General features: G+C 41.1%; 1 protein-coding gene across 3 annotated transcripts in view; it reads right to left on the bottom strand.

The window, feature by feature from the left end:
• Positions 1-1,425: 1,425 nt before the first annotated feature.
• Positions 1,426-23,237, bottom strand: part of ZNF460 (zinc finger protein 460) — a 35,972-nt gene continuing 14,160 nt past the window's right edge. For all 3 annotated transcript variants that reach the window (XM_008969769.6, XM_008969768.5, XM_034944247.3), the window contains one exon: positions 1,426-19,284. In XM_008969769.6, the coding sequence (XP_008968017.1) occupies positions 17,753-19,284 (1,532 nt within the window). In that variant the 3' untranslated portion in view covers positions 1,426-17,752. The remainder of the gene's footprint in view (positions 19,285-23,237) is intronic.

The following is a 23,237-nucleotide window of genomic DNA, read 5'->3' as shown; positions in this document are numbered from 1 at the left end:
AACCATCAGATTGAGGGCTGGGCTCGGTGGCTCATGCCTGTAATGCTAGCACTTTGGGAGGCTGAGATGGGCGGATCACCTGAGGTCAAGAGTTCGAGACCAGCCTGGCCAACATGGCGAAACCCCGTCTCTACTAAAAACTCAAAAATTAGCTGAGCCTGGTGGCGCACACCTGTAGTCCCAGCTACTTGGGAGGCTGAGGCAGGAGAATCACTTGAACTCAGGAGGCGGAGGTTGCAGTGAGCCAAGATCATGCCACTGCACTCCAGCCTGGCCAACAAAGCAAGATTCCGTTTCAAACAAACAAACAAAAAACCCCTTAGATCTTGTGAGAACTCACTATAGGAGAAGAGCATGGGGGAAACTGCCCCCATGATCTAATCACCACCCACCAGGTCCTACCCTGGTCACTGGGGATTATGGGGATTACAATTCAAGATGAGATTTGGGTGGGGACACAAAGCCTAACCATGGTAAGAATTGTGGCTTTAGAATGTCTCACGTTCACCACACTGAGAAGATATTTTTCCATTGTGGACTTTCTGGTACTCAACAAATGTGTCTTTATAAAGAATTTGCCACATGATCTGTACTCATAAGGTCTTCTCCACTATGAATTCTCTGGTGCTAAACAAGATGAGGTCTAGTGATAGAGGCTTTCTCACATTCAGCACTTTTTTTTTTTTTCTTTGAGACAGAGTCTCGCTCTGTTGCCCAGGCTGGAGAGCAGTGGCGTGATCTCGGCTCACTGCAACCTCTGCCTCCCGGGTTCAAGCAATTCTCCTGCCTCAGCCTCCCGAGTAGGTGGGATTAAAGGCGCGCACCACCACACCCAGCTAATTTTTGTATTTTTTTAGTAGAGACGGGGTTTCACTATGTTGGCCAGGCTGGTCTCAAACTCCTGACCTTGCGGTCTGCCTGCCTCAGCCTCCCAAAGTGCTGGGATTACAGGTGTGAACCACCATGCCTGGCCAACACACTCTTAAAGCCTTGATCCTGTGTGAACTCTTTGGTGTATATGGAGATTAGAGCTGGAGCCAAATAATTTCCCATAATCACTGCACTCATAAGGCACAGCTTTGCTGTAAATTCTCTTGGGTAACTATAGAATAGTAGCTGTTATTAAAGGTATGCCAGCACTGACTGCACTCATAAGGGTTTACTCCAGCATGGATTTTCTGATACTGAAAAAGTATGTATTTGCAGCAAAAGGCTTTCCCACAATTGCTGTACTTGGAATCCCTTTGTCCAGTGTGAAAAGCCTCCCCACTCTCATTGCTCCTGTGTGGCTCTTCCCCATTGAAAGAGGCCTGATGCTGCCCAAGTTGAGAGCTGACCAAGAGGTATTTCCCACCCTCCTTGCAAGTGAAGAGCTTCTGTGGCATGTGGGTAAGCATCTAACCAGTTCATGGCACAATCCATCCATTTGTTCACCAGATATATAATTTATTATGTTGCTTATGCATTGTACACTGTAACTCCATTATTCCAGCAACTCAAAACCCCATCCAATCACTTGGTTCATCTCACTGTTACAATCTCTAGGGTGTGTTGTCCTTTGCATCAGATTCGAATACTGTTCCTATAGCACAGGAAAACTATAAACACAATATATAATTGTATCCATTCACATCCAGTATACAGGAGGCCAGGGACACAGTGGAATGACATGGTCAAATTGCTGAAGAAATAACTACCAACCCAGATTTCTATCCACAACAATAGTATTTTTCAGGAAGAGCACAATATAAGATTATATCTGGTCAAAAATTGGAAATTTAGTAGAAAAGTAACCCTAAAAGTTATCCTTAAGGCCAAAGGAAAGTGATTACAGGTGAAAGTTCTGCAGTGGTAGAAGGAATGAGAATCCAAGAGATGGATGCATCTGCAGATCAATACAATTACTTATTATCTCTATACAACATGAACAATATCTTCTAATTGAGCAGAATAATAGATATGCTATACTCCAATACCAACACTCAATGACATCCTTTGATGTGTTCAAGAGAAGGGTAAAGGTATTAACAATTCTATAATAGGTTAGAGAAGTGTTATAATTCTTATCTTAGACTAATGAATAAAATGAGTATATACATTTCAAACTAAAAGAAAATTAAGAATATTAAAACCTATATATTTTTAAAAGAAAGCACAAAAAACAGCCTAGAAGAAAACCACAAAATCAGATGCATTTAAAACCAAATATATTAGCTATCACATGAATTGAATACAGAATGCGTGAATAGTAATTTCTAATGGATTAAAATAATCCAGTAGTAGTTCATAAATTACACATCTAAGATATAATGTCATAGAAATATATGAAATAGAAGAATGAAATATGTATACTTATAATTACTAAACACAAACACACAAAAATGTGTATTTGCATCTGACAAGTAGGAATAAGGAAGAAAACACCAGTAAAATATACTTTACAGTTTATACACTTTAAAAAATTTTAATATTACTTTTTATAAAGATGAGAGTTTCACTATGTTGCCCAGGCTGATCTCAAATTCCTGGCCTCTGGCAATCCTCCTGCATAGGACTTCCAAAATGCTGGGATTATAGGAGTGAGCCACTGCACCCGGCCTGTATACAATTTTTACCATCAATTCAAATTACATTTAAAAAAATTTAGTATAATGAGAGTAAAGAATTAAATATACAGACAAACCAGGATATTTTAATATTAGCTATCTCAGTAATGATTTCAAGACGGCAGGTATAACATTGGTGAGGTTCTATTAGATTCATACACCATAATGGACAAATCTGGACTGACAGATACATACAGAACAGCAGATATCCGTTGCCGAATGTTTTCTTTTAGCACAAACTGAGTATTTAAAAAACTGACAATATGTAGTATCAGAAAAAATCTTTAACTTTCATAGAATAAAAGAGAGAATACAATCAGTGTAGAGATCAACAAAAGATACCTCAAACTCCTGGCCTCAAGTGATCCTCTTGCCTCAGCCTCCCAAAATGTTGAGATTACAGGCTTGAGCCACCATGCCCAGCCTAGATACCTGATTTCTTTTTAATTATGCTTGAAATTCAAATTACAAAATACTAAGTAACCCACACATAGAGGAAACAAAAATTGAAGATTATTTTATTTGTAAAATAATGACAATACCAATTTCATAGGACTTTTTATTAGTAGTATCATAGGCAGTCTTCTGACAAATTAGGAAAAGTAGATAGGGTCTGCCCTTAGAGTAGTGGCTTGGGCTAATTACCTAACTTCTCTGCACCTCAGCACTGTCATCATTACATTGAAGGGGTCCCTATGGTGCCTTAAAGTGCTCAAGCTCTATTATTCACCACACTATTTTGTCATTTTTAAATTATCATAGGATATTCAACCTGAAGTTTTACTTTACCTGCCCACGTCATCTCTACATATTCTCATGAGATGCAGTTCATGAATTCTAAAGCAGTATCATTTAATGTATTATTTTAAAAAGATAGTTAGAAAGGTATATTCATTTCAAACATCTTTAAGAATAACAGTATATCCACTTAATACCAAAAAGCATCTCTACAGCATTATTTCATTTATATCAATTTTTAAATCAGCCAAAAATGCAAAGCTACTATTAGTAATATACATTTAAGGTGTCGAACTATGAAGAAAGTAAAATGAGTAGGCAAAATTCTGGATGGCGGCATCCTCTGAAGGTGGAGGATGGAATTGGCAATCTGGCAGGCTCATGCCGGGCATGCTGATTTTGTTCTATTATATAATCAAGGGGCAGGGTTGAGTGTATTAGTTTATTATATTTATCATGTTTTCCCATTTTTTATTCATGTATAAGTAAAGATTAAGTGGACAAATCTTAATAGCCTGAAGACTGTCTACATGTGTTTCCCATGTAATTCCTAGTAATGCAAAGAGAGAGAACATTCCCAATAGCTTCTCAGGCACAAATTTGCCCTCTCAGTTAATACTGCATAAATGTGACCATTATCTTGTCTTTTATCACCATGTATGATGTTTGGTTATGAACTTAACAACATAATTCTACAGTATTTCCTACTGTGTATCTGGTATGCCACTGCCACTCAAGGTTTCTTTGAGAGGGAGACTATATATTTGTTACTATTATTAATGAATCTATTTCCATGACTGCTGTGAAAAACCCAGGCTGAGTTAACAGTGATGAGCTCTGGCCAGGCACAGTGGCTCACGCCTGTAATCCAACACTTTGGACGGCTGAGGCAGGAGGATCACTTGAGCCCAGGAGTTCAAGACCAGGCTGGGGAACATAGGGAGACCTCGTCTCTAGAAACTCACAGGTGGCATGCGCCTGTGGTCTCAGCTACTAGGGAGGTTGAGGCAGGAGGACTGCTTAGGCCAGGAGGATAAGGCTACAGTGAGCTATGACTGCACAACTGCACTCCAGCCTGGGGGATAGAGCAAGACCCCATCTCAAAAAAAAAAAAAAAAAAAAAAAAAAAGCCTCAAGCATGTCAGTTCAAAAAAAATTTTGTTTTAAGTGAGGAGTTCTGGAGGTAAATACACCCACTCTGGATTTTCTGGTTACAATCACTACCTTTTCTCTCAACCTCAGCTAGAAATCCAGACTCATGAGGCCTCAATCCCTGACCTTTCATTCCTTGCAAATGCCAAAGCCAACTATGTAGGAAACTTTTTCAGAGAAGAAAACTCTGTCCTCCCAGAAGATAAACTCTCCACTTTGCTCTATGAGGCAGAGAGCAACCTCAAACCACAAACAGGTTGGGACTTGAACAGGCCTGAACTCAAGTATTCTTTCCTGGGAAATTCATCCATCTTGTTGGATAAAAGCAGCAGTTTTAATCAGTGTGTTTTCTTCCATTTACTTACTGTTTCACAATTTACTTAAACATCTTACAAATGACTGTCAATTGAACTATTTACAGTTGTTATTATAAGTTTTTTTTTTTTTTTCTTGAGACATAGCCTTCACTCTGTCGCCCAGGCTGGAGTGCAGTGGGGTGATCTCGGCTCACTGCAAGCTCTGCCTCCCGGGTTCATGCCATTCTCCTGTCTCAGCCTCCCGAGTAGCTGGGACTACAGGCGCCTGCCACCACGCCCGGCTAATTTTTTGTATTTTTTTTAGTAGCGACGGGGTTTCACCGTGTTAGCCAGATGGTCTTGATCTCCTAACCTTGTGATCCACCCGCCTCGGCCTCCCAAAGTGCTGGGATTACCGCGCCCGGCCGAAAGTGTTTTAAATCTTTGTATACATGTATTTTGGTGTAAGAAAGCACTCAATCCTAATGAGTATGCCCCAACATGACTTGTTTGGTTATAAAATATAAGTATGTTTAAATTTAATGTGAAACCCTTAAGTAACAACATATATAAACATTAACTCAAACAGATGTCAAAGCTTTGCAACACTGAGTTACACAAAGCCTAATTAGGTAGACAAGGATGGGAGGCTGAGGTGGGAGGACCACTTGAGTTCAGGAGATCAAGACCAGCCTGGGCAACGTAGTGAGACCCCCATATCTATAAAACAACAACAACAAAAATAGACAGGATAACAAAGAACACAAACAACCGAAATATTTTGGATTACATCAAAATTTAAAACTATTCTTCAGGATACACTGCTAAGATAACAAAAAGAAACCAAATACAGATAAATGGTTTGCAAAACATGTATCTGACAAATAACTAGCATTCGGAATATTAAAAGATACAATGAATTCTTAAAATTCAATGTTAAGAAGAAAAAACAATTTAAAGTGGGACAAAAGATTTGGACAGACAGGGTCTGGTGCAGTGGCTCACGCCTGAAATCCCAGCACTTTGGGAGGCTGAGGTGGGCGGATCACCTGAGGTCAGGAGTTCAAGACCAGCCTGGCCAACATGGTGAAACCCCATCTCTACAAAAAATAAAAAAATTAGCTGGGCGTCGTGGTGGGGGCCTGTAATCCCAGCTACTTGGGAGGCTGAGGCAGGAGAACTGCTTGAACCTGGGAGACGGAGGTTGTGGTGAGCTGAGATCTCACCATTGCACTCCAGCCTGGGCAACAAGAACGAAACTCCGTCTCAAGAAAAAAAAAAAAAGATCTGGAAAGATAACTAAAGATATATGAACAATGAACATATGAAAAAATGCTCAATACCAGTAGTCATTTCAGCAATGAAATTTAAATCCACAATGAGACACCTCTACACATCTGTCAAATTGAAAAACTTAAAGTGTAACATAACCAAGTGCTCAAAAAGATGTAGGACTGGAGCTCCCACAAAATACTGGTGAGAAATCAAAATGGTACAGCCATTTTGGAAAACAACTTGGCAGTTTCCTATACAGGTAAATATACACATATCATATGACACAGCAATTCTACTCCTAGTTATTTACAGAATACAAACGAAAATGTTTCCAACCAAATATCTGTAGCAAGAGAGTGACTTCAGCAAGAAGGCAGATTAGCAGTCCGTAAATGCTGTTCTCCCCACCCCCACAGAGCCAAAATAAATAAGCAACTACATTTTAATGCAAATAACTAAAGGAAAGCACCAGAATATGTCAAAGTAATAACAAAAACTCTGGTGAGCATAGAAACTCAGGATAGCCAAGCAGAGAATGGAACACCTGGTCTCCACAACCCCATCCCCCAGCCAAGATCAGCTGAAAACCAGAAGGAATTTCTCCGTATGTGGAAAAAGTGAGCAATAGCATACCAGCAGCGTACATCACCACCTTGGACACCTACAGTACTCACCACTGGGGTCCCCTACAGCCCTCACAGGCACTAAGCTTAGCTGACGGACCCGCCTGGAGTCCATACAGCTGTGCTCCTGAGGAAGGAGCTGACACTGTCCTGCTCCCAGTGGCCCATACAGCTACTGTGCTGTTATCTTGGAACGGCTGGAGTTCTGTCTGGTTCCATGGCACCCCTTCATCCCTGAGGATAAGCCATCACCATCCACCCCCACCTGGTGGCCCAACATCTACAAGCAGCTTTTCCACCTTCCCATGTAGGGCCATGCAGTGGGAGAGCTGCACCACCTACCCCTCAAGTCCCTATGCCAGGCTGTGTCCTGTCACCTTCGACTAGAGCTGAAGCTGTGCACTCCCTCCTGGGAAAACAATGCTCTGGCAGATGTGCAACATCCACCTCTCACTGTCTACCTCTCAGTCTACTTCTCCCAAAACTGCCCTGCTTCCAGGGACCTGAGCTGAAGCTGCACATTGCCTCCTGAGGAAAGGATACCTTGGCGAAGCTCCTCCACCTACCCCTCCCAGTTGCTGCTGCATCCTGCCCCTCTAGGCCAGAGCTGAAGCAATGCCAGGCATCCTGGGAAAACAGTGCATTAACCATCCAGAGCAGTCACACCCCTCTGTACCTGAGCTGAAGCAGTACCTTGTCTCCTGGGAAAACAGTACTTTGGCCATCGAGAGCAGTCATGCCTCCCCAGTGCCTAAGTTTAAGCAGCACCCTACCTACCACCCTGCCTTCCAGGTAACAGTGTCTTGGCCATCCCAAGCAGACACACAGTCCAGTACCTAATCTGAAGCAGCTTCCTGCATCCCAGGAAAATGGTGCCTGGGCCAACCTAAGGTCACACACCCTAGACCTGAGCTGACGAGGCACATTACCCCCTGGGGATGCAGTGCCTTGCCTGAACTGAGTAGCTATGCAATACTGGGCTGAGCTGGCATGGGCCTTCACATTCAGGGAAACAAAGCAGGGCATGAGATGAGACACCCCACACTACAGGCCAAACAACTCTAGTACTCACTTTAGGGAGCTAGCTGGATAACCAGTTGCCGGGGGCAGGACTAACAACCTGAAGTATGAGCTGCTGAGACAGCTTTCTCCCTGGGGAGCTGAGTCATCACTGGGCTGCTCCCTATTGCCCAAGGCCCAAACAAAAACTGTGCTATGCCAGAAACCCAAGTTGCCAATGAGCCTGAATGGTTCAGGTTACCAAACTGCAGCTGTATTCTGTTTCCTTGGCCCAATACTCCAAAGCACCACTTCTTCCCTAGAGTTGGGCCTGTGCTGTGCCTGGCCGCCCAGAAACAAAAAGCTACAACCTGGCCCTTTGGGCCCAAGCTGCTAGGGAGTACATCAGAGTCACAGATCTTGGCTCTGTGGTAAACCTACCTCCAATTCTACCACATGGAGCAAATCTATAGCTCAAAACCCAGGTGCCACAATAGGTTCATCAGATGCTGAGCCTAGAACCCCAGACCCACAGCTGCCCTGAGCATCTGCACCTGGAACCCAGAGCCACTGTACCTGCCTATAGGCCATATCATACTTGACAGCAAGAAGTATCTTCATGGCTAAGTAACTTCATTGTGGGGCAAATGAAAATAGGAGGACTCCAAAAAAGCCCTTGCCATTAACAACCTATGCCACTACTGCTACAAACTTTTACAGCCTAGGCCACTGAGGAAAACAAAGTTACTGCCAACATTAAATACTGTTGATAAAGCTGAACAAAGACTATACCATTTCACTTATCTGGAAACACAGTTATTACACCCTTCTCAACTAGCACACTAAGGACCAAGTGCAGGTGAAAGCCTCTATGAAAGTGACTGTAGAAAAATGGGAAGACGCCATTGTTTCACCAGATGCACAGACATCAATGCAGGGACAAAAGAAACATGAAAAAGCAAGGAAATGTGTCACCATGAAAGGAACACAATAACTTTCCGTTAACAAACTGGAAGGAAATCTACCAATTACCAAAAAAGTAATTCAAAATAATGATCTTTTAAAAACTCAACAAGGCCGGGTGCAGTGACTCACACCTGTAATTCCAGCACTTCAGGAGACCAAGGTGGGCGAGTCACTTGAGGTCAGGAGTTCAAGACCCGCCTGGCTAACATGGTGAAACCCTGTCTCTACTAAAAATACAAAAATTAACTGGGTGTGGTAGTGCACACCTGTAGTCCCAGCTACTCGGGAGGCTGAGGCAGGAGAATCACTTGAACTTGGAAGGCAAAGATTGTTGTGAGCCAAGATCACGCCACTGCACTCCAGCCTAGGTGACAGAGTGACACTCTGTCTCAAAAACAAACAAACAAACAAAAAACCCTCAATAGGATACATGATAATACAGAAAGATAATTCAATAAAATCAGAAAAACAATTCATAACATGAATGAGAAATTTAAGAAAGAAATATTTTAAAATCATCAAACAGGAATCCTGCAGCTGAAGAATTTAATGTATAAAATATAAGGTACAATAGAAAGCATCAATAGCAAACTTACTCAAGCAAAGAAAGATAAAGAGTTTGTTTGGAATTACCAGTGAGAGAAGAATAAATAAGAATGACAAGGAGTGAAGAAAGCCTACCAGACTTATTAGATAACATCAAGGGAAAAAAATTTCATATTTTCAGAGTTCCAGAAGGCAAAGAGATGACAAAAGGCATAGAAAATATATTTAATAGGTCGGGTGCGGTGGCTCACACCTGTAATCCTAGCACTTTGGGAGGCTGAGGTGGGTGGATCACCTGAGGTCAGGAATTTGAGACCAGCTTGGGCAACATGGCGAAACCCCGTCTCTACCAAAAATACAAAAAATTAGCCAGGCATGGTGGTGGGTGCCTGTAATCCCAGCTACTCGGGAGGCTGAGGCAGGAGAATCACTTGAACCTGAGAGGCAGAGGTTGCAGTGAGCCAAGATTGCACCGTTGCACCCCAGCCTGGGCAAGAAGGGTGAAAATTCCGTCTCAAAAAAAAAAAGAAAAAATATATATATATTTAATACAACTTTTTAAATAAAACAGGCCAGGCGTGGTGGCTCATGCCTGTAATCCCAGCACTTTGGGAGGCCAAGGCAGGTGGATCATGAGGTGAGGAGTTCAAGACCAGTCTGGCCAACATGGCGAAACCCCGTCTCTACTAAAAGTACGAAAAATTAGCTGGGTATGGTGGTGTGCACCTGTAATCCCAGCTATTTGGGAGGCTGAGGCAGGAGAATCGCATGAACCCAGGAGGCGGAGGGTGCAGTAAGCCAAGACTGCGTCATTGCACTCCAGTCCGGGCGACAGTGCGAGACTCTGTCTCAAAAAAAAAAAAATTAAAAAAAAAAACATATTTAATGAAATTATAGCTGCTAAGGAGATCATAGCAAGATTAAAAATAAAACATAAAACGAAAAAGACAATGAAATAATAGCTAAAAACCTCCCAAGTCTTGCGAGAGATATGGACATTCAGATCCAGGAAGCTCAAAGATCCCCAAAAAGGTCACCTCCAAGGCACATTATATTTGAACCGACAAAAGTCAAAGACAAAGAGAAAAATCCAAAAGTACCAGTAGAAAAGCATCAAGTCATATATAAGGGAATCTTCATTAGAATAACAGCAGAAACCTCACAGGCCAGGAAAAAATGGGATGATATATCCAAATTTCTGAAAGAAAAGAAAAAATATCGGTCAAAAATACTATGCACAGCAAACCAATCCATCAGAAATTAGGTAGAAATAGCCAGGCGCAGTGGCTCATGCCTATAATCCCAGTATTTTAGGATGCTGAGGCAGGCGAATTACTTGAGGTCAGGAGTTCAAGACCAGCCTGGCCAACATGGTGAAACCCCATCTCTACAAAAATACAAAAATTAACCAGGCATGGTGGCATGCGCCTGTAATCCCAGCTGCTCCAGAGGCTGAGACAGGAGAATCGCTTGAACCTGGGAGGTGGAGGCTGCAGTGAGCCAAGATCATGCCACTGCACTCCAGCATGGGCAAGAGAGTGAAACTCCATTTAAAAAAAAAAAAGAAAGAGAAAAATTAGGTAGAAATAAAGTGTGTCTCAGGCAAGCAAAAATTAAGAGAATTTATCACCACTACACCAGCCTTTCAAGAAATGATCAAGGGAATGCTATATCGGGAAATAAGAAGACAATAATCACCATTATGTAACCACATAAAAGTATAAGACTCACTGGTAGAGCAGAAAGGCAAAGAAAAAAGAGAAAAAAAAATCAAATCTTATCACTACAGAAAACCACCAAAATGCAATGATAAAAAATAAGAGATGAAGAAAAGAACAAAGGATATACAAAACATTCTGAAAACCACAAAATGAAAGGAGTCTTTACTTAAAAATAATAACCTTGAGGTAAACAGATTAAATTCCTACCTTAAAAGATATATACTAAATGGGTTTTTAAAATGACCCAACTATATGCTACCTATAAGAAACTCACTTCACCTCTAAAGACACAAATATGGCCAGGCGCAGTGACTCACACCTGTAATCCCAGCACTTTGGGAGGCTGAGGCGGGTGGATCACCTGAGGTCAGTTCGAGACCAGCCTGGCCAACATAGTGAAACCCCATCTCTACTAAAAATACAAAAATTAGCCGGGTGTGGTGGCGCACACCTGTAGTCCCAGCTACTCGGGAGGCTGAGGCAGGAGAAATGCTTAAACCCAGGAGGCAGAGGTTGCAGTGAGCCAAGATAGCGCCACTGCACTCCAGCCTGGGTGACAGAGCGAGACTATGTCTGAAAAAAAAAAAAAAAAAGACACAGACTGAAAGCGAAGGAATAGAATATATTCCATGCAAATGGAAACCAAAAGCAAGCAGGAGTAGCTATACATTTTTTTTTTCTTTTCTTTTTCTTTTCTTTTTTTTTTTTTTTTTTTTTTTACCACAATCATGACTATATAAGGAGTAGCTATACTTACGATAAGAGACTTTGTATCAAACACAGTAGGGATGAAATCAGGAAGAGGATACAAAAATTGTAAATATATATGCACCCAATATCAGAGCACCCAGATATGTAAGGCAAATATTATTAGATCTAAAGGGGAAGACAATACAATAATACAATAATACTTGTGGACTTCAACACCCTACTTTCAGCAATGGACAGATCATATACATAGAAAATCAACAAAGAAACACCAAGTTTAAACTGACTTTAGACCAAATGGACTTAAAAGACACTAACAGATCTTTTCATCCAACAGCTACAGAATACATATTTTTTTTCATAAGCACATGCAATATTTTCAAGGAGAGGCCACATGTTAAACCACAAAACAAATCACAAAAATTAAAAGAATTAAAATCACATCAAGTACCTTTCTGACCACAATGAAATAAACCTAGAAATCAATAACAAGAGGAACTTTTAAAGCAGCACAAATAAATGGAAATTAAATAACATGATTCTGAATGACCAATGGGTAATGAAGAAATTAAGAAAAAAAATTTAAATGTCTTAAAATGAGTGAAAACAGAAACACAACATATAAAAATGTATGGGATGCAGCAAGAGCAGTTTTAAGAGGGAAGTATTTAGTAATAAACACCTACATCAAAAACAAGAAAGATCTGGCTGGGCATGGTGGCTCACACCTGTAATCCCAGTGCTTTGGGAGCCCAAGGCAGGAGGATGACTTGATGCTGGGTCAAGACCAGCCTGGGCCATATAGCAAGACCCTATCTCTAAAAAAAAAAAAAAAAAAAAAAAAATAGATTAGCTGGTCATGATAGTGCATACCAGTAGTCCTAGCTATTCTGGAGGCAGAGGTGGGAGAACTGCTTGAGCCCAAGAATTCAAAACTGAGGTGTGAGGATCACTTGAGCCCAGGAGTTTGAGTTGATTGTACCATTACACTCCAGCCTAGGTAACACAGTAAGACCCTGTCTCTTAAAAAAAAAAAAAAAGAAAAAAGAAAAATCTAACAATGCTTCTCAAGGAACTAGAAAAGAACAAATCAGACCCAAAATTACAAGGAAAGAATTAACAAAGATCAGAAGAGTAATAAATAAAACTGAGACTTAAAAAAAAAATTCAAAGGATCAACAAAATGAAAAGTTCATTTTTTGAAAAGAAACCATTAGACTAACCAAGAGAAAAGACTCAAAATCAAACACATACAAAAATGACACTGCAACTGATACCACAAAAATACAGAGTCATTAGAGACTATTATGAACAACTACAAACCAAAAAGTTGGAAAACCTACAGAAAATAAATTCCTAGACAAATACAACCCATCAGGATTGAACCTAGAAGAAACAGAAAATTTCAACTGACCAATTCTGAGTAACAAGATTTAATCAGTAATAAAAAGTCACCCATCAAAGGAAAGTCCATGATCTCATGGCTTCACTGCTGAATTCTACCAAACATTTTAGGGGAATTAAATATGAATTCTTCTCAAACTTTCCCAGAATAATGAAGAGGAGGGAATTATTCTAAACTCATTCCACAAGCCAGCATTACCATGACACAAGCACCAGATAAGGACACACACATGCAAAAGAAAACTACAGGCCAATATTCCTGATGAACATAAATGCAAAACTCCTCAACAAAATACTAGCCAACCAAATCCAAAAGTACATCAAAAAGATTGTTTACCATGACCAAGTGGAATTCATTCTAGGGATGCAAGAATGGGTTCAACATACACAAAACAATAAACATGATAAATCAACAGAATGAAGAACAAAAAATGTGATTATCTCCATAGGTGGAGAAAAAGCCTCTGGTAACATTCAATATCCCTTCATGATGAAAACTCTTAACAAATTACACATAATAATAGAAAGAATGGGCCGGCCGCGGTGGCTTACACCTGTAATCCCAGCACTTTGGGAGGCCGAGGCGGGCGGATCACGAGGTCAGGAGATCAAGATCATCCTGGCTAACATGGTGAAAACCCATCTCTACTAAAAATACAAAAAATTAGCCAGGCATGGTGGTGGGCACCTGTAGTCCCAGCTACTCGGGAGGCTGAGGCAGGAGAATGGTGTGAACCCAGAAGGCGGAGCTTACAGTGAGCTGAGATCATGCCACTGCACTCCAGCTGGGCGACAGAGCGAGATTCCATCTCAAAAATAAAATTAAAAAAAATTATAATAATAATAGAAAGAACGTACCTCAACATAATAAAGGTAATAAATAACATACCCACAGCTAACATCATGCATAATGGGAAAGTGCTGAAAGCTTTCTCTCTATAATCTGAAACAAAACAAGTATGCCCACTTTCACACCTTTTAACAAAGTACAAAAGGTCTGAGACAGAGTAATCAGGCAAGACAAAGAAATAAAGGGCATGCAGATCAGGAAGCATGAAGTCAAATTATCCCTGTATGCACATGACAGGATCAAATATATAGAAAACCCTAAACTCCAAAAGTGGCACCAAAAAAATCTTAGGACTGATAAATTCACTGAACTTGCAGGATATAAAATCAACATGCAAAAATCAGCAGCATTTCTATACACCAACAATGAATTAGCTGAAAAAGAAATCAAGAAAGCCATCCCATTTACAATACTTCAACAAAAATAAAATAAGAATACATGGAAAACTATATAACACTGATGAAGTAAATCAAAGAGGACACACATAAAAATGGAAAAACATCCCATGGTCATGGATTAGAATGGTTAATATAAAAATGAACATACTTTCCTGTAAGAGATAGCTTATGAAAAAAAATGAACATACTACCTCAAGTGATCTACAGATTCAATGCACTCTTAACAAAATACCAATGACATTTTTCACAGAAATAGAAATAGTAATCCTAAAATTCATGATATCACAGAAGATACTGAATATCCAAAGCAATCCTAAGCAAAAAGAACAAAATGGGAGTTATCACACTACCTGACCTTGAAATATACTACAAAGTGATGGTAACCAAAACAGCATGGTACAGGTATTTTTTAAAAACCACACAAACCAATGGAACAAAACAGAGAGCCCAGGAATAAATCCCATTTACAGCCAACTGATTTCTAACAAAGGCACAAAGAACATTCACTGGGAAAAGGACAGTCTCTTCAATAAATGGTGCTGGGACACTGGATATTCATATGCAGAAGAATGAAAGTAGACTCATCTCTCACCATACACAAAAATCAACTCAAAACACCAAGTATGCTGGCTCATACCTGTAATCTTAGCTACTCAGAAGGCTGAGTTGTGGCTCACTTGAGTCCAGGAGTTCAGGACCAAGCTGGGCAATGTGGTGAGACTATGTCTCTAAAAAATAATTAAAAAGCAAAAACAAAAATTGGGAATGTATTTTTAGGGCAATTTGAATCTATGCTCTCAGGATAATCAACTCAAAATGGTTTGAAAGCTTAAATGTAAGAGCAAAAACTATGAAACTACAGAAGAAAACATAGGGGAAATGCTTCTGGATATTGGTCTGGGCAAGGATTTTATGAATACCTAAAAATCAAGGTAACAAAAGCACAAATAAACAAAGGGATTATATTAAACTAAAAAACTTCTGCACAGCAAAGGAAACAACAGAATGAAGAGACAACTAGTAGAGTGGGATAAAATATTTGCAAACTATTCATCTGAAAGGGATTAATATCCAGAATACAAAAGGAACTCAATAGCCAAAAAAAATAAAAATAAAAAATCTGATTTTAAAATGAGTAAATAAGGTGAACAGACATCCCTCAAAAGGAGACATACAAATGGCCAAGTATATGAAAAAATGCTCAACATCACTAATCAGGGAAATGCAAATCAAAACCACAATGAGATATAATTTCACCTCAGTTAGGATGGCTATTACCAAAGATAAAAAATAAAAAATGCTGCTGAGAACATGGAAAAGGGGGAACTCTTATATATGGCTGGTAGGAATGCTAATTAGTATAGCCATATGGAAAACAGTATGGATGTTCCTCAAAAATCTAAAACTATAGCCAGGCACGGTGGTGTGTGCCTGTAGTCCCAGCTACTCAGGAGGCTGAGGTGCAGGACTGCTTGAGCCCAGGAGTCTGAGACCAGCCTGAATAACACAGCAAGACCCCATTTAAAAAAATGAAAAATAAACAAAAGTTAAAAATACAACTACCATATGATCCACTGGTAATGATCTATACCACTACTGGGCATATATGCAAAAACAAATATATCTATATGTCAAAGAGAGATCTACACTCCTATGTTTATTGAAGCACTATTCATAATAGCTAAGAAATCAATCTAAGTGTCCATTATCAGACGAATGAAGAAAGAAAACATGGCATATATACACAATGGAATACTACTCAGCCATGAAAAATAAACCTGTCATTCACAGCAACATGAATGAGCTTGAAAGACATTAAGTGAAATAAGCTAGACACAGAAAGAGAAATACTCCATGTTTCTACTCATATGCAAGCATAAAAGGTTGAGAATGGTGGTAACCAGAGGCTGGGAAGGACAGCAGAGAGGCAGATAGAGATTGGTTAACAAATACAAAATTACAGCAAGTAAGATTCCATTTGAATAAGTTGTAGTGTTCTGTGGCACTGTAGAATGAGTACAATTGGCAACAATACATTTTATATTTTCAAATAGCTAGAAAAGCAGACTGTGAATGTTTCTAAACACAAAGAAATGATAAATGATTGAGATGGATATGCTAATTACCCTGATTTGATCATTACTCTTAGCACACATGTATTGAAATATCACACCAAACCCCATAAACATTGTCAATTAAAAACAATAAAAGAAACAAAAAGAATACCAAAAGAGAAATTCCAAAATATTCTGATTAAACATATTAATTATTACGACTGGACTCAATCCATGGTGACAACTACCTGCATATACGTATGCAGGTTCACCTGTTAAAATTCCAGTCACTTTATATATAGTCAGCCTTCACACAATCTTCTGTAAGACTGAAAAATGAGATTCCTTCTCTGTGTTTATTTTCTGAGTTTATCATAATCTTTTAACTTACTTTAGCTACATGTCTTATTTCATTTTTGGTTCCAAATTGACCTCCAGAAAATTGTTGAGGTGAATTTTGAACTATTTACTCTCTCTAAAGAGGAGTAAAGAAGCTGAGAAACCACAATCAGAGGGAAGAATTAGGACTCCCTGGATTACATTATGTACAAACAGCTACAATATCATCTCCATCCTACAGAAAAATAAAGAAGAAATTAACAAGTAGATCCAGATCAAGAAAAAAGTATGGTACTGGGTGGTTAAAGACACATGGAGAAACAATTTTTTTTAAAAAATCAAAGCATCTGAAGTGTGCAGTAAAATGTGCCCATTCATATGTACATCCTTTATCTCCTTAAATGTAAAAGTATTTCATAACTCAAGCCTCCATCTTTCTCATAAAGATATATGCTTCTGCTCCTCAAGAGTGGAGACAATGCTGTGGAACAAAGTAGGCTTTCACAAAATGTTTTCAAACAAACCGTTTGTCTACAGCACTGGACAGCAGTGAATGTACACACAGGGAAAATAAAGGGGATGAGGCCCTTTTGTTTCTGAAACATTTCCCTCTCCCAAATAAAATAAGGAGGGGATGACAAATTGCCATGGGCTTCTCAGGGAAGTCTGAAAGAAGCTGTGCTTCCATTTCTTTCTCTTCCCTATGACTCCTCCTCCTTTGTTTGAATGTCCCTGAGATAACATTTCACTGTAAACTAACAAGAAAGATGTGGCTGAAGGTTTTCCTAAGTGCACAGTAACCACTGGGTCTCTCTCATGGGTGAATTATCAGATGTAGAATAAGACTCTTGGCTGTGTCAATTTCTAACATAATTGTTTAGATGACAAATGATGATCTAAAACAGGTTTTCCCACAGAGATGATACTTATGGAGTTTCTCTTCAGTATGAATGACCAGATGGTAAGATGTTTCCTCTCACCACAGATTTTCTTCAGTGGTTATATTAAAAAACTATTTCGCTAATAGGAATTCTTGGATGTTGACTGAAGTGTACGTAAAAAGTCTTTGCACATCTGTTACAATGGTAGGGTTTCTTCCACTATGAATCCGTTGATGTCGAGTGAGGAGGAATGAGCGGCAATTGAAGGCGTTTCCATATTCACTGCACTCACTGGGCTACTCTCAGTGTGGATGATGGAGTGTTGAATGAGATCTGTGCTCTCGCAAGAAACGTTCCCACTCTGGATGGGTTCGTGGGACTTCTCTGCAGTGTGAATCCGCTGGTGCCTTGTGAGGGGTGACCTGCGGTTGAAGGCCTTCCCGCACTCCACGCATTCATAGGGCTTCTCTCCAGTGTGGATGCTAAAGTGTCGAATCAGGTTTGTGGTCCGACAAAAGGCTTTCCCACATTGGATGCATACATACGGCTTCTCTCCAGTATGAATCCACTGGTGCCTTGTGAGCCCTGACATGCGGGTAAAAGCCTTTCCACACTGTAAACACTCATAGGGCTTCTCTCCAGTGTGGATGTTGAAGTGTCGAATGAGGTCTTTTCGAATGCTAAAGGCTTTCCCACATTCTTTGCACTCAAAAGGCTTTTCTCCAGTGTGGGCTCTTTCATGCAGGACATAGGTGGAATAGTGAGTGAAGGCCTTTCCACATTGACTGCACACAAAGGGCTTCTCACCAGTGTGAATCCGCTCATGCTGCTTGAGGTGTGACCTGCAGTTGAAGGCCTTCCCACACTCAAGGCACTTAAAGGGCCTCTCCCCAGTATGGATAATGAAGTGTTGAATGAGGGCTGTACTCTCATAAAAGCCTTTTCCACATTCGCTGCATGCGAAGGGTTTTTTCTCATTGTGGCTCTTGTTATGCAAGACAAAATTGGAGCGGTAGGTAAAGGCCTTTCCACATTCATTGCACACAAAAGGCTTCTCTCCACTGTGAACCCGCTGGTGCCGTGTAAGGTGCGACCCACGATTGAAGGTCCTTCCACATTCACTGCACACAAAGGGCTTATCTCCATTGTGAGTCCGCTGGTGCCGTGTGAGGTGTGACCTGCGGTTGAAGTCTTTCCCACACTCCAGGCATTTATAGGGCTTCTCCCCAGTATGGATGATGTGATGCTGAAGGAGGTGTTTGCTCTTGCCGAAGGCTTTCCCACATTCTGGGCAATCATAGGGCTTCACACGAGGGAGAATCTGCTCATGCTGAACAAGGAAGCAATTCTCATTAAACATTTCCTCGAATTTATAGGAATTTTCCCCTTCATGAATCAAGGAATCTGTAACTGGTCCATATGAGTCAAATCCATAGAGAGCATCTTCTGGTGAGACTTGGTTCTGTATCATCATTGAACATATACCATCAGCTGTCGCCAAACCTTCGTGTTCAAGGCTCATGTTCCCATGGAGTTTCTCACTCTGTGGGTCTGTCCCTGGTCTCAAAAAGTATTCCTGCATTTCAGATGGCCCATCTTGATCCATGGCCTGCCCCAAGTAGGAGTATCTTGGGACTCCCTGTGCCAGCTGTTCCTGGAGTGAGACTTCCTCAGGCAAGGCCAGGTGAGAAGGGATAGGTTCTACGGTCTCAGGTTTTGTGCTGTCACCTGAAGGGAACACAATACACAAAAGAACTTATTAAGATAGTATAGAAGAAATGAAACCACCTTTTTGGTGAGAACAATAAGATGAAAATAGTGATGATTTGAAAATAGCTATGATTTGATGGGCTGGGTACAGTGGCTCATCCCTGTAATCCCAGCACTTTGGGAGGCCAAGGCAGGCGGATCACTTGAGGTCAGGAGTTTGAGACCAGCCTGGCCAACATGATGAAACCCCATATCTACTAAAAATACAAAAATTAGCCAGGCATGGTGGCGGGCGGCTGTAATCCCAGCTACTGGGGAGGCTGAGACAGGAGAATCGCTTGAACCTGGGAGGTGGAGGCTGCAGTGAGTCAAGACTGAGCCACCGCACTCCAGCCTAGGTGACAGAGGGAAACCCATCTCAAAAAAAGGCCAGGCATGGTGGCTCATGCCTGTAATCCCAGCACTTTGGTTTGGGAGGCTGAGGCAGATCACCCGGGATCTGCCCACCTCAGCTTCCAAGGTAGCTGGACTACAGGCATATGCTACCACGCCTGGCTTTTTTTTGTATATATTTTTTTAGATGGAATTTCACTCTGTTGCCTAGGCTGGAGTGCAGTGGCATGATCTCAGCTCACTGCAACTTCTGCCTCCTGGGTTCAAGCAATTCTCCTGAATCAGCCTCCCAAGTGGCTGGGATTACAGGTGTGCGCCACCATGCTGGGCTAATTTTTTTGTATTTTTACAGATGAGGTCTCACCATGTTGGCCAGACTGGTCTAGAACCCCTGAACTCAGGTGATCTGCCTGCCTTGGCCTTCCAAAATGCTAGAATTACAGGTGTGAGCCACCCCGCCTGGCTAAATTTTTTGTATTTTTAAAATAGAGATGGGGTTTCACCATGTTGCCCAAGCTGGTCTCGAACTCCTGGGCTCAAGTAATCCGCCCACCTCTGCCTCCAAAGTGCTGGGATTACAGGCGTGACCCACTGTGCCTGGCCAACTCTTGAAATTTTTAAAGAGAAACCCAGAGGGAGAAGCTCAAGCAGAGTACAGACGGTCTGGAATAGAGATCCCCACTCACAGTCAAGACGAGACTAGGTGGACATCATAATGATGACACTCTATCATAAGCTTGCTCAAGAACATGTCAAGGAGCTACAAGAGGCCAGGGAAGGGGCACTTAATGTAGCCTAGATGGGGCAGGGACAGGAAGAGGTCAAGGAGGCTTCCCAGAGAGGATGCTTCATGAGCTTAAAGTTAGAAGGACATATTAGCCTTAGGACATAGAATATACAAAGACACAGAGTCTTCAGCGAATCCAGAGGACTGCAGTGAGAGGAGGCAGTCCCATAAGAGGTTAAGGTTGGTCAGGATTCAGAGACAGGAAGGGGCGGAGACGAAGTGGATGCTCAAGATTCTGCCTGAGGGACAGCTAGTGATGGCCACAGCTACTCTTAGGACAGAGCTCCTAGGACAGAGGGTGAACAGAATCCTGGTAGACATATAGAATCCACTGTCAGGGTGAAAGGTAGGCGAAAAGGCTAACAAACAACTGGATCTTGAAAAAGAAAATAATAAAACTTTATTTCAAGACAATAAAGATCTAACTGAATGAAGAAATTGATAATATAAAATTATCAATTCTCTCAAAACTGATCCAGAAATTCAATACAACCCTGAGAAACAATAACCTGAAAACACTAGAAAAAGACACAATCTGAAAGGTACTGCCTGTAATCCTGGCTACTCGGGAAGCTGAGCCCAGGAGTTCGAGACCAGCCTGGGCAACATAGCCAGATCCATCTCTTAAACAAAAAAAAAAGTAATAATAATAAATAAAAAGAATGTGTGGATTAGCCTTGGAGAGTATGTAAGAGTAAAAAGGATGGGCTATGAGATAACTGATGAAGCCAACATAAAAGTGAAGATCAGAGTAAAAAGAGAACCAAAGCCCAGTGAGAATAGAGAAAGAGAATCTAAGAGGGCCCAATGCTCAAGCACAAAATATGAAAACTCTGTGCTGAATCGTGAGTTCATATTGAAGGGAGGTTAAGAGTGTAGCTCTGGAGTCAGAACATCTCAGTTCAAATCTTGCCTGTACCAAGTCAGCTGATGCCAGAGAAATGATTTAGTTGATCCTAGTCTCCACTTCCTCATCTGAAAAACAGAAACTCTCAGATTCTGTTTCATAGGCTGTGATGAGGGTTAAATAGGAAAATTCTTGGCTGGGCACGGTGGCTCATGCCTGTAATCCCGTTACATTTGGGAGACTAAGGCAGAAGAATTGCTTGAGGCCCAGAGTTCAAGAGTAGCCTGGGCAATATAGCAATATCCCATCTCTACAAAAAAATTAATAAATTAGCCAGACGTTGTAGCATGAGCCTGTAGTTCCAGCTACTCTGTAGGAGAACTGCTTGAGCCCAGGAGTTTGAGGCTACAGTGAGCTATGATGGTGCCACTGCGCTCCAGCCTGGGCAACAGAGGAAGACCCTGTCTCTTAAAAAAGGGGAAAATTTCTATAAAGCACTTGGCACAGTGCTAGACACTACATAAGAGATCGGTAAATTGTGGGCCATCATCAGTTATCATTATGGTCACTGTTGTATTTGAAAATTAGGAATGAAAGGAGTGACCTTACAATGGTTTCTGTGCTGTGATATAGAGAAACCTACCACAGGGACTCAAACAGTAAAATGAAATGATGGTTTTTGTTTGTTTGTTTGTTTTTTTGAGATGGGGTCTCGCTCTGTCGTCCAGTCCGGAGTACAGTGGTGTGATCTTGGCTCACTGCAACCTCCACCTCCCAGGTTCAAGCAATTCTCCTACCTCAGCCCCCTGAGTAGCTCAGATGATAGGCACCTGCCACCACACCTAGCTAATTTTTAAATTTTTAGTAGAAATGGGGTTTCACCATGATGGCCAGGCTGATAACTCCTGACCTCAAGTGATCCGCCCGCCTAGACCTCCCAAAGGGGAATGATGTTATCAAGTGATTATGAAGATGTGGAGCAATGGAAACTTTCACATGTCCATGGTCAGAAAGTGAAATGGTACATTCTGCAGAACTGCTGGGCAGTTTCTTTTAAAGCTGAACACACCCACACAGTGTGGCTCATGCCTATAATCCCAGCACTTTAGGAGGCCAAGGAGGGAAGATCAGTGCAGGCCAGGAGCTCAAGATGAGCCTGGGCAACATAGTGAGACTCCATCTCTACAAAAAATAATAAAGAAAAAAAGAAAGCTGAATATACAACCTACTCCATGACCTGATATGTACACATGAGTATATTCTAACAGAATTTACTGTTAACACAAAATTCAGAAATCAGTATTTACATCCACCAGAAAATATGAACAATAATACTCTCAGCAACATATCCAAAACCTGAAAACAACAGGAACATCCATCAGCAGGGTAATGGACAAATGAATGGCAGTTTCACATACAATAAGAAACTACAACATATTGAGAATGAACCAACTCCGACTGTATATAAACACCTGAAAAGAATAACACAGACATGATGATCAAAAGAAGACAGATATGTCAGAGAGCACACTGTGCAGTTCAACAACAGCCAACCAATCTGTGCTGATGAAGTCTAAATATGAGCTAATAGAATCAAAGAAGCTATCGAGGGCATAAAACCCTGATGAGGAGCTGGAGATAGCCTATGTATTGACGTAGGTGGTAGTTACTTGGGTTTATACATAAGCAAAAATTCAGTGAGTGGACTTTTTTTTTTTTTTTTTGAGACAGAGTCTCCTTCTTCGCCCAGACTGGAGTGCAGTGGCACGATCTCGGCTCACTGCAACCTCTGCCTCCTGAGTTCAAGCGATTCGCCTGCCTCAGCCTCCCGAGTAGCTGGGACTACAGGTGTGTACCGCCACGCCTGGCTAATTGTTTTGTATTTTTAGTAGAGACGGGGTTTTGCCATGTTGGCCAGGCTGGTCTCAAACTCCTGACCTCAGG

Source organism: Pan paniscus, chromosome 20 (assembly GCF_029289425.2).
Source record: "Pan paniscus chromosome 20, NHGRI_mPanPan1-v2.0_pri, whole genome shotgun sequence".
In the NCBI taxonomy this organism is placed as follows: domain Eukaryota; kingdom Metazoa; phylum Chordata; class Mammalia; order Primates; family Hominidae; genus Pan; species Pan paniscus.
This window is presented reverse-complemented; position numbering and strand designations above follow the sequence as displayed.